The sequence below is a fragment of the Gavia stellata genome, chromosome 4, assembly GCF_030936135.1.
Source record: "Gavia stellata isolate bGavSte3 chromosome 4, bGavSte3.hap2, whole genome shotgun sequence".
NCBI lineage: Eukaryota > Metazoa > Chordata > Aves > Gaviiformes > Gaviidae > Gavia > Gavia stellata.
Window position 1 is genome coordinate 74,838,269 of NC_082597.1, and position 12,573 is coordinate 74,850,841.

A 12,573-nucleotide genomic window follows, 5' to 3' on the forward strand; every position below is an offset into this window, starting at 1 on the left:
CATTTCCGTGAATGACTTCATGGTTTTGAATAAAATCTTCACTTTCACAGAGGAGAACAGCTATATCAAGCATCTTAGTAGTCACTAATAACTGATGTTTTTCTGCCTGCCACTTGCAAGTCTTATGCAGCCACTGGAAATGGCATTGGTCTCTTTAGGATTCCCTTTAAAATAAATGAGAAATGTATGTAATAATATATTAATATACTGTAATGGCACAATTCTGCAATGTATATTTTACATACATCTATTTAATTTAAAAACTAACATGAGTGTCACCCTTCCTATAAAGAGCTACTCTCCTGTGGGCTTCAGAAAGATAGGATATTTCTGCCTTGCAGATGTCTAGAGCTTTTCATCATTCCGTATTTTAGGATATTAATTGCTGAGTTCGCTGTGATACAGAATTTTTGCTCAATACAACCTTCAACCACCTCACCAGCTCTCAAATTTCTACTCAGCTGAGTAATATGTATTTTGGGGAAATGAATGTGTAAGAGGATATGCAGTTTTGGCAGGGAAACAAGAAGTATAATATCATATATATATCATACTGGGATGACTCAAGTTGGACTTCAGTTAGAAGGCAGGCTCTAATACTGCTGTGAATGAAGCACAAGGATATTTAGCAACTGGAGAGAGATGCCAAATTTTTCCATACTTAAGTTACGTAACCGGGGGGGTTTAGGAGGTCTGTTCTTCATGAATAAGGTTTGGTACTGAATTTTCATATACCTCGGATTTAATTTTCAAAGGAGCTTCTCTGATTTCTGTATGTGTTGGGGGCCAGCTTTTTATTCATTAGAATGGGTTGTAAAGGATGGAGTTTCTTTTGCTGAGTCTTGGTTCTGTTTCTGTGCCACTCAAAAGTGAATGGAGGTTTAAATGTTTTACTGTCTATTTCTAAGATTTTCTGAAATAAAATCAGGTTTTCTGGCCCTTTTGTAAGTAAAAGAGAGTCAGCCATGGTTCATCTGCTGGCTGGGAAGATAAATGGCTTTCTTTGGAGCATCTGAGAGCGATCTCAGGTGTGAGTGGTGGTCATCAGAGAAGGTGTGCCAAGGCTCTAATTAACATGGCTCTTTCTCTTTTGCTTGCCTTCACTAGGAAACTGCTGGAAGAATGCTGTGACCCTGGGCAGCTCTTTGCTATGACAAAGCTGAACTCCCCGATGGGAAAGAACCTCTGGTTTGACGGGGAATTTTTATATTCTTTCACTATTGACAATGCAACTTACTCTCTCTTCCCACAGGTTAGTAACCTTTTTTTCTCTTCAATTTAAGTATTAATATACTAAATGGTAATAGGGTACAGATGAGTATAAATAGGCTAAATGCTCGTCAAGAAGTTGTATCTTGATTTCTCAGTACAGAACACTCTCCTCTGCTTTTTTACTTCTATGTTCTGAAAATTATAAAATGTTTGTATGCATGTTAATATTTCCCTGGCTGCTTTTCAGGTGTGCGGATGTACACAAGGGATGAGATTGGGCCACCTGTCTTGATTTTTAAAATGCTAAGTTCTGGCTATTTTAAGAAGGTGATTTCTGCATTTCAGTCAGTGATCACGCTCACTGGGAGCACCATCCCTCATCTAGGATTGCTTCAGTTCAGATCTGTTTGGCTAAGATGTGACGGTGCTTTGTGTGAAGGTGTCCAAGTTACTTCCAAGTTAATGAGGTCTATTGGTGGAAAGCAATGTGAGCCCAATAACAGAAGCTGACAACTTGAATTTGTTGGTGCTTGCTGTGTTTTGAATATTAGAAGTGGTTTGTTGTTCAGCAAAGGTGTTTTGGGTTAAGTGCAGGGTTTTCAAGCCCTGGAAATTTGTAATACTGATCTGGGCTTCTTGTATTTTTAATTAATATACGAACTGATATTAAATAATGGATTTAATGGTTTAATGGGCATGGTGGTGTTAGTTGATGGTTGGACTTGATGATCTTACAGGTCTTTTCCAACCTTAGTGATTCTGTGATTTATTATATTGAATTTTGTATGTGGAAGGAGAGATGTTTTAGGTGGCTACACATTTAAAGAAAGTCAAACATCTGGACCTATTAATTGGTTTAAATATTACTTTAATTTCTCAAATTAAAGGCATAGGTATTTATTAAGCCTTCCCATCAGTGTTGAATCATTCACACCGGGCTTTTAATTTGTTGCTGTTTCAGTTAAACGTGTAGCAGAGTTCTTACTTGTTAAACTCATCCTGCAAATAAAACATCAAAAAGGTTATTTTTTTTAAAAAAAAGGTAGTTGCCAGATCTCAACAACAGAGTTATGACTTCGAGTGAGTTTCTGTTAGTGGAGAAAGAGTGAGGGGAAACTGTGGTGTAGGAAAGAGGAGGTGCAAACACTTCATGTGTTAAGATATCACCCAGAGGAGTGGTGTTACAGCTGTCTCTTGTTTAGGCTGCCAGTCTGCTGTCTTGTCACTTGGCTGTGCCTATTGCAATGAAGCAGTTAATGGACCTCTGCCTCCCTCAGGCTGCTCCCCAGCTGCTGTGTCCCTGCAAGCTCAACAAATGAGTAGATCCTGAAATGTGTATGGCAAGTGGTTTTTTTCCTGCAGTACATCTGGAAAGGGCTGCCCGGCTGGAGTGAATTTCTCTCCCTGCCTTTGACACTGGTGGAAAGTTTATGGTGTGTCACAGAGTAGCAGCTGTATATCTTTTTTATGATGATTAGTGTGATTTGTTGCTACAGTATTGTACCGTTTATTGGAGAAAACTGAAATCCTTGGCAGAGTTGTGAACTTTGTACCACACAAAGGTATTGGCAGCAACTGCTCAAAATGTGTACATCCTTTCCGACGTTTCAGAAAAGCCCCACCTGGGCTGGCACAGGGAGGTCATTGTTTTGTGATGGATTTGGGATTTCAGGTTTGGTTTTCTTTGGATTAAAACCTAGGACTCTGCCTGGCCACAGAGGTGTCCTACCTCCTCTCGGAAAAGAGCAGAGTACTGGACAGGCTTCTTTAGAGAGGTAAATGCTGGTTAGAGAGGAATCACAGTCTTGGGAACTCCAGTGGTTCCCAGGATCCCAAGCTCTATCCCCAAAGTTTCAGTTGGTCGGATCGAGAGCGAGGATCTGGGAAGTCCTGGAGAGACAAACTGCTGGGGAACAACGAGCTGAGGAGTTGGGAATTCAGTGTCCCTTAGGCTTGCCAATCGGGATGCGAAGAGGATGGCTAGATGCTGTTGTAGGGGTGGTGGTGGAAAAGGTGAATTTTTATGATGTTCCAACCCTAGAACAATGCTAGAAAGCAGCTCTAGGACCAGTGCCAGAAATGCTATTCCTTTAATGAATTGACAGGCAGTTCATTTTTGACAAGTGCTACTCGCTACTACTCCCTCTTTCCTTGCAAGTACCACTGCCTCTAACATGATATGTTATTCCTATGCATTTTGCCCAAAGGAATTTTGTAAACCTTTATCAGATGAAATCCTGCTAAGCTTAAAAGCTTAGGAAGATTTATTTGCAGTAAATTCTTAAACAAAATATTTTCCTACCTCTCTTTCTGTTTCAAGAAAAATACCTAAATTTTTCAGGCTCCTGCTTTGAAGAATGGTGTCTATTAGCTTGCTGGCAACTGGCAAGCGATTTTTGTGAAGATGAATATTCTTTTCAAAAGTATCCAGAAGCTTAAAACCACTCATAAAATATGGGTAATACTCTGAAATGCTCCAGGGATGTAACAGGAATGTAAAGGGCCGCAGCTATGTTGATATAATAAAAAAAATATTTCCTCCGGAATAAATAAAAAAGGCTCCATCCACATCAATCTGCTGGGCTTAAGCCATTTTGTGCTTGCAGAAGGTTTCTCAGTCCTGAATAAGTTATTAACTTACAGGGTAAAGTAACTCAAAATGAAATAGGAAACTTGTTGTATTTTATGGCATAGAATAAGTTGGCTATGCATCAATGGAGACACAGACATAACGTAAGTATTTCAGAAATTAGTATGTAAAATGTAACTTACTTTTGAATGTGACCAATATGAAATAGAATATTTTTCTTATGAGTAATCTGTAGATGAATGTCTTACAGCTGGTTCAACATTTTATGATGGAGTGCTTTTCCAATAAAAATGCTATTTCATCAAAATATGAATTTACTATCAGTTTGTCAGTTTTTCAATTTTTCTTGGAAGTGAAAAGGTTAAAAGGTTTTGGTGGTGTTATGACACTTCATTTTAAAATTTTTTGAATGTAATATTTAATCTGTTTTTTTTTTTATCAGCTCTGTCGCTGGCTTTTTTTTCTTAGACTTTGCTTGATTGTATTCCTCCTCCTGTTGTTTTTTTTTTAAAGTTTTTTATTGGCCAAAGGAGAAATTTGCAAAAGAAAGAAGTATTCTGTGGAAATAGTCATTCAGTGTTTCATTTCAGTTTATGAGAACAAAATTTGAAGTTGCAGAGTTTTGCATGAACCGACAATTCCAGCTGCTGGAAGTGGCTCCTCTTACTCTCACCCTCTCAGTGTCATTTCCCCCCTGATTTCTAGAATTAAATGTTTTTGAAACAGACATGAAATATTACACAGACTGTACCCAGACTGTACCATCTTTCCCATCCTGGAGAGAAACTGCTGGTGGCTCCTTGTCAATACCTAACGGTCGGGAGAAGACGTGGGGCAGGTTGTGGCTCATCACAGAAAGTGGCCTAGCATGCAGTGAGGGCAGGCATCCCACCTACATCTCATCTCCCAACACGTACTACAGTGGCATTGCCTGGAGCTGTTGGATAATGGGAGTGTCAATTCAATTAAAATCAGGCGTTTCTTGAGAGCAGCTTTGTTGTATTACTTGCTGTGATCTACAGCATTATTTCACACTTTCAGGAGACAAAAAGTATAGACTCTGCATATATCTGTAGGTGTAGTTTAGTATTAACAATGCAAGGTTATTCCTACTGTGTGCCTACCGCTTTTCTAAAGCTTTTCATGTAGACTTGAGGTTTCAATATTAACCAGTAATTTTGATATGTATTTGGGGGTACTGAGAGTTCAGAGATGCAGGTGTCCCTACTACAGTCGAGATCAGCGGTGTGGTTGGATAAACCTCTGAATGGCAGGGCTGCTATGTCTCAGGTTGGCCACTAAAGGCCATGGGTAACTTGTAAATGTATTTCCTCTCCGTTGTGGTCCAAATATTATACATAAAATGGAACTGTGTGTTGGTGAGTGTTCAGGAGTCCTGTCCCTGACAGGACAGAGATATATAGCCTCCTTGCTCTTCGGCCTGGAAGTTTAGCCATGCAACTCTGGTCCTGTTGTGTTGTATTGAGGCAGGACAGAAGGCATGACTAGCATTTTCCACCCTTTACTGTCTGACTAGAATGGAAGAAACCAGACTTCCATAAATTCCTGCAGTAATTTTTAGATGCTATGAGTAAACGTGATGTAACTCAAAACCATGTGAAAGAAACATGAACAGTCATCTGCTTTTGAGTTAGAGAATAAAACAAGTCCCAGTTTCAAACATTTTCTGAAATAATTTTGCACTTCTTCCTGTCTTTTTCTTCCTCACAGTTTCAAAAGCAAATTTCAGACTATCTTTACCATTAGAGGGGAAAAAACCCCCCTCACCCCAGTATTTAGCTGTTTATGCAAATAATTGTTTTTTGTTGCTTGTTGGCAAAAGCTTATAGCAAGGAAGAACTAGGTGAATTTCTGAGGTCTCCTTTCCCCTTCCCCCAAAAGGCTAAAGAAATAGTTAAATCAAATGGAACTTTTCACTCTGCCATGTAAACTATTATTTGGGAGGGTGGAGGAGTGAATACATTTCAAAAGAAAATTCACATGTTAAGCTTCAACTTTTAATTTGGCAAAATAAAATAACTCATTGAAAAATTTTCTGGTTCTATTGTATTTCACCTGAAGCAGTTAGACACATTTGGTATCAGTAAATTATTTCAAATTATTAAAATATTATTCCCCAGCTGCTCCAAATCCCTTCTAAAGTTTCACCTGCAAAATGCTGTCAGCTGGAAGAATGGCTACTTGCAATGAGCTTCTCATGAATAGTCATTACAAATGGTGTTTGAGAAATCTAAAGGAAATAGCTTCAAGCCACAAATAAATTTGTGAAAGCTGGCAGCTGCTTCTGGATACCTTGTGATCAGAAGAAAGGCAGTATTTTTCAAATTATTAATAAGAGTTTAAATTCTTGTCCTTAATATAAAGGCAGGGAAAAAGTTAATCGTTCTACCTGTAAGTATAAGATGGAGACATTCTCTGACATTTTCTGGGTTATCGGAGTGAATGTTGTATTGGGTGAATGATTTTACGGTTATGCGATGTGATTTGTGGTTTTTATTCAGGGTACCTGTTAGATTCTGGGACCTTGTTTAATTTTTCTTGGTTGCTCACAACATTCCTCATTTGGCCAGAGATTTTATCGTGTCCTTTTCTGATGCTGGTACTTGTGCTGTGTCAAAGCAAATTCCCTGGGCTTAACAGTTAGAGCCCGTAGCTAGTAGAATAATTTGTAATTATTTCAGGGAAATAATTCAGATTTGGAAAGGGAGTTCGGTGTAGAGTCTGCAGGCCTTTCCGCTTTTCGCATGACGAGGATTACAGGATAAACATACTCATCCTGAGAAAGAAAATGGAAGTTTGATTCAAGTAGAAGGTGAGGTCTCAGAGCAGCAAGTACTGGGAAGGGTTAGGTGGGAGCGTGGCTGCAGTGCAGATGCAGGGTGGAATGTGAACCCCATTAAGAGGACAATGTTAACTTGCTTAGGGCAAAGGCTGTGTGTTTTTTGGACGAATTTTAGACCCAGGTGATCCAAAAATTTTGTATAAAATGGGAAACCACCTGAAGTGAAGGGGGTTAGGATTTGACGGACTGCAGTGTTGCCAGGAGGCATGAAATTATTACCTTTGGTGTTGACTTTGGAAGCGCTCTGTTAATTTTTGCTACCAATCTAACTTACCGAAGTACTCTGTTCTCCGTAAAGCTCTGTAATTAATAGCTTCTTGGAGAAATAAATTGAAATACTGGCTGTCATGTGTGTCCTGGTTTTTTTCCTTAACGTCTTGGGTAGGGGCATGAAGTGCCTGCAGACCTAACATTTATTGAGCAACACTTATATTTACTTCCATTAGTTCTATTGTCTGAATAGTACCTCCCTGACCTATTTTGAGTTGTATTTAATCAGGATTTGGGGGAATTTCTTGGTGCTGTCCCTTTTCTTCCTTTTTTCCCTCTCTCTTTTTTTTTTTTCTCTCCTCAAGCATACTGTAATGCAAACTATGTTCTTGATTGGGGCTACATATATTTGTTCAAAATGTAATAAATGTTAATTATTGCAAACATGGAAAACATATTGTATACGAAAAGGTGAAGAGGTAGTTATATCTTGTGAAGTGACATCTGCATGTTAGAAATGCAATTATTAAGAGATCTTCTGAATTATTCAAGTGATTGTATCATATAGTGCCTTTCATAAACTGGGATATGAAATACTATCTGTAGAGACCTGATAAATTATGCTTTTTTGGAGCATGAGTCTTCCCTTCAGTCCTGGATAATCTCTAGCCATTGTCATCAGGGTGATCAAAAATCTGGCTTAATACTTAGTTAAGTGAAACCCCTACCCTCACTTTGATTGCATACTGACTAATTAAGAACTGTGTAATTGGACCGTTTTGTGCAGCCTGTTAGCAAAGCTGGAATAGGGCATCATCTGTTCTATCTGGTCAGTTAAGCAAAAGCCATAGTCCATCTGAAACTACTCCATAAAGACAAGATGCAAATATGCCTGATGGTGAATATCAAATTTATGCTAAAAAGGCTGAGATGCAATGTGTATAGTTTGAAGTAATTAACTAGAGGATGGGCAACATGCTCTTGTTGAAGCGATGTAAAACAGACCAAGGGGTGGCTTTCTGTCCCTGTTGATCATCGGATGTGTGCTTTGGTCTTTCTGGGTTTACTAAAATGTCTTCGGCCAAAGCTGTTTAGCTAGGCTGTCTTCGGTGAGCCTGATTTTCTGGAGTTTATCTGCAATAACGCACATGCTAAACTGGCTTTATCTCAGTCAGTGCAAATACATAAATAGATGCTGACCTTTCCAAATGTAACAGAGAGGAAGGGAATTACTAGATCTGGCTGCGAAGTGTCAGTTTGGCCCGCAGGCAGAGAAGGAGGAATGGCTGCCCTAACTCAGAATTTGTATTTCAAATCTAAAGTGACTGAGCATCAATCACTCTCTTTCCTAGGTAACACAAGAGCTGATCCGAGCACCCAGCAGTACCTTTGCCAGACAGACCCTCATGCCCTTGGGCATTAAAGTAACCCCACACATCAATCCCACCTCTGTTTGGGATTTTGAGATTTATGAGGATGTGGAAGAGCTAATGTGGTCCAGCTTCTGCATTTTTATGGATACTGAGCAGTACTAAAAAAAGTACAAAACCCTGTGGGATTGTTGTGGAGCCACCTAAGACAGAAGGGACATGGGGTATTTTCAAGAGGATAATTCAGCCATGTTGGCGTTGCAATTTGGAGTGATTTTATATTTGGAAAATGCTTAAAAGAGCATATTTATTAGTTTCTATTGCTACCCATGGCCGTACAGTTACTGACTGGTAAAATGCAAGTCTGTGTGGAGCGGCTGCTGAGTGTGAAGATGCCATGGCAGGGATGGAAACACGGGCAAGGCTGAGCAATGGGGCGGTGGTGTGCTGTCCTGGGGGGGAGGTAGGGGACACTGTGGAAGGGCATCTGCTGGCAGAGGCAGGGAGGATCTCACAGCACTGCATGCTAGCAGGTGTTTCTACTCCTTAGCTGCACAGCCAAGATTTTCTACCTCAAGTCATGTTTTTAAAGGTACCTAGACGTCACAACTACAGATGTTATGCTGTGGAATCGTAAAGTACAGAGCAAAAAGGATGTTCTGCACCCAAAGAGGAAGTGGGCAGTGTGGGCAGACTGCCAGAGAGGCTGTACTGCTGCCCTGAGAATTTTATGGGCTTTTTAGTCAATGTTCGTGTGCTTTATGGGAACATAAAGTTGCTGCTTTATAAGCAAGAAATGTTGTAAGCAGAAGAATAATTATAGGAAGTGGTCACAGATGTGAACTATAGAAGAGCGAACTTCTGATGGCTACAAGTAACTACAGGGCATACGAGCTGCCTGGATGAGGGTATAAAAATAGAAATAAGAGTTGGTTCTAATTTGCCCAAAGGCAACACAGTTAGATTTGTTTGTTTTATTGTAGCTTTACATAAAAGATGCTAAAAAGAGGTTCTTCCTCCATGCAGAGGTTTTTCTGGCAGTGAATACGTTTATATACCAAGACTTCCACCTACAGGTGCAACGAGACTTTTGCTTCTTTGGAAGTCAGTGTCTAAATCTTGAGTAAGTTTTATCCTTTATATCTTGGCCATGTGTTAGCCTTCCTTATTATTTATGAATTTTATTTTTGAAAGTAATCTTGTTCAGTTTATAGACTTCTACTGTATATGTGACTATATATTTGAATTATTCAGTGTTCAGAATGCATTACATTAATTTGCTGCATTCAGTAGTTAGCTTTTTTGGTGAAATACTTCTAAAATAGGCTTCATACCAGTACTGGCTTATTTGAGGCTTAGGTTTGGTTGCATTTCAAGCCTGGCACTTACCACCTGGCAGAAGAATGAGTAGAAATTGATGAAATATTACATCCTTCTATTTTTCATACAGTTGTTGGATTTCTTGATATGTCTCATGTAAATTGTACTGGAGTGTGGCAGGATATCAGATTATGTTCAGAAAGTATTTCACCTGCAGCAAAGACATAGCCCCTGTCTTCTTCCAGTTATTCCTAAATACAGGTGGAATCGTGGCTTAGCAGAGTCTGAGTCTGCAGGCTTGAAGAAAGTCAGGGAAGGTTACACCACTGCAGAAGCTATTAAGAAGGGGTAGCACAGTTACAAATCTTGTAGGAGGATTATTTAGTGACTTTCAAAGGACCCTTTATGTCTTCTTGCTTGGGGGGGAGTGTAAGCCCAGCTTTACATTTAATGAGAAATCTGCTGCATTACAGTTCAGGAATTGACTTATGTAGCCAGGCATGGTTGATATAGAGTCCTTATAACCTGATATGGTGTGGAGGGGAAGGGCTGTGGTTCTCTTCTGGAACAGTTTTTATCATCTGAATGTCTCCCATGAGGCAGGCATTGGCTTCCAAATGACATTTTGGATGTTGGGAAGGTAACACAGTAGTGGTTTTCTTACATCCAGATGCAGCAGATAAATCCTGTGATGCTGGATGTGCAGGTGAAGTACCGGTTAACTTGCTGTTGCTCAGATCAAGAATTCAGCCTGGTTTTCCCTTCTTGATCAACAGATCTTGATGCTTTTTCAGAGTTTTTAGGGAGAAATTTGACAATTAAATCTGTGTTGCTGATAGTCTACTGGCCAATAACTATCAATCTGAGGTGACTGTTTTGTGTGTGGTGGTTAAGGGGTAGTCTATAGTGGGAGGCAAAGGCAAGATAACTGAAAGCACTGGTGTCTTTCCAACTGAAATGAGTCAGCATATGACATTTAACAGCGTTGTAAATTTGGGCTTGTGTAATATAACTGTGAATCCCAAATGGAGAAGGACATAGTTCTTTCCAGTGTGGAGATGGAAAGAACGTTTTTTTTTCTTCTTTTTTATTTATTTTTTAAAGACTGTCTTAGACACTTCTATGAACTGTGGGTATTTGGGGCTGGCGACAGTTGGCAGTGCTAGTCTATGTATGTTGTGGAGAAGAGCAACTTGCATATACGCATACCTGGGTTCGCAGGTGATTTGAAGGAGAAATACTTAAGACCAAAAACCATGTCTTAGGCTCGCTGGCTTGAGTCCAGTCCATCAATCCCAGGAAGACTGCTGCAGGCATTCGCAGGATATTTTCATGTAGGGTGCATTATTGCCAGCACAATTGTACACACCATCCTAACCGAGCCCTTGAGCTATAAGCTGAAAGTCAGTTGTAAAATCCTGTGAGCAGGGTTAGGATGGACGTTCAGGGTTCCTGCATGCCAGCATAGTAGCTGCAGTATAGCTACCTGGATATTGCCTCATGGAAGCTTAGTCTCCAATGGCTGTGTTTTTCTCAGTGTAAAATGTACTGGACTAATCATAGAATCATAGAATTGTTTAGGTTGGGAAAGACCTTTAAGATCATCAAGTCCAACCGTTAACCTAACACTGCTAAGTCCACCACTAAACCATGTCCCTAAGCGCCTCATACACATGTCTTTTAAATACCTCCAGGGATGGTGGCTCAACCACCTCCCCGGGCAGCCTGTTCCAATGTCTGACAACCCTTTCAGTGAAGTTGTTTTTCCTAATATCCGATCTAAACCTCCCCTGGCGCAACTTGAGGCCATTTCCTCTTGTCCTATCACTTGTCACTTGGGAGAAGAGACCAGCACCCACCTCACTACAACCCCCTTTCAGGTAGCTGTAGAGAGCAATAAGGTCTCCCGTGAGCCTCCTCTTCTGCAGGCTAAACAACCCCAGCTCTCTCAACTGCTCCTCCTAAGACTTGTGCTCCAGACCCCTCACCAGCTTTGTTGCCCTTCTCTGGACACGCTCCAGCACCTCAATGTCTTTCTGAGTCCTCCTGAGTTGCCTGCCCTGTCTTGCAAAGGTCATAAACTCTTTTTTTTTTTTTTTTTTCCCCAAGTTCCATCCAAAGCTCTCTGTTTAGCCAGGCCAGTGGTCTTCTCGCTCCTAATGTTTTCTAGGAACTCCCAGTCATGCAGGTTTATTTGGGTACCCTCATTCTCTGGCATGGGAATTGCATGATAGGTGAAGAACAAAAATTATATGGGGGGGGGGGGGCTGACTTTTCCTTTTGCCCTGAGAATGTGCCTTTACTAGGAAGGGGACAGAGAAGTTATCTTTATGAGTAAATTATCCTTAGTGCGGAAGAGGAACGTTTGTGATCTGAATAAACCTGATGTGAAATGGCTTTTGGAAGTCTATTCTCTAGTGTAGCACCCTTGTCTACCTACTACTGCCCTAACTAGTCTTCCTACACGAGGGCTATATGGCTGTCCGTGTGAACGGATGAAGTGCATAATTCCTCACATCCTGTGCTTGAAAAGTGTGGGCTTAAGGTTTTATTTTAAGACAAGGTCTATATTGATAGAACAATTTAAGCACAGGTGTATTACACTGAAATGCGAGTGTGTTGCTGTCTCATGCTGATGGGGCTATCTAGTCAGTCATTCAGTCAGATAGGGATAAATGTACTATGTAATGCTGATAGACCAATTTCTCATGTGTGTAGCATCTCCTTGCTTACGGTTTTATGGGGTGTGACTGAAGTCTCTGCAACCTATTAAGTCCCATGGTAATGAGGCTTTCCTACAGCAACTGAAGGAAAGAAGTCAGTGCAGTGAAGGTCATAGTGGTGTCACTAACATTACTGCGACGATCGGTGGTATGCACAGGCAGGCTGCTCCCTCAGATATCCCTCCTCACCTTTATTGTATCATCTCACTGATTTTGCTGTATCTAGTTAAGTACATGCCATAGCTAGCTGCAGATGTATGCTGGGGAATGCCTAGCAGCCATGCA

At 40.4% G+C, this 12,573-nt stretch overlaps 1 protein-coding gene across 1 annotated transcript in view; it reads left to right on the forward strand.

The window, feature by feature from the left end:
* Positions 1 to 12,573, forward strand: part of ST8SIA1 (ST8 alpha-N-acetyl-neuraminide alpha-2,8-sialyltransferase 1) — a 125,928-nt gene that overhangs the window by 32,438 nt on the left and 80,917 nt on the right. The window contains exon 2 of the mRNA XM_059816983.1: positions 1,108 to 1,252. Coding sequence (XP_059672966.1) covers positions 1,108 to 1,252 — 145 coding nt within the window. The remainder of the gene's footprint in view (positions 1 to 1,107; positions 1,253 to 12,573) is intronic.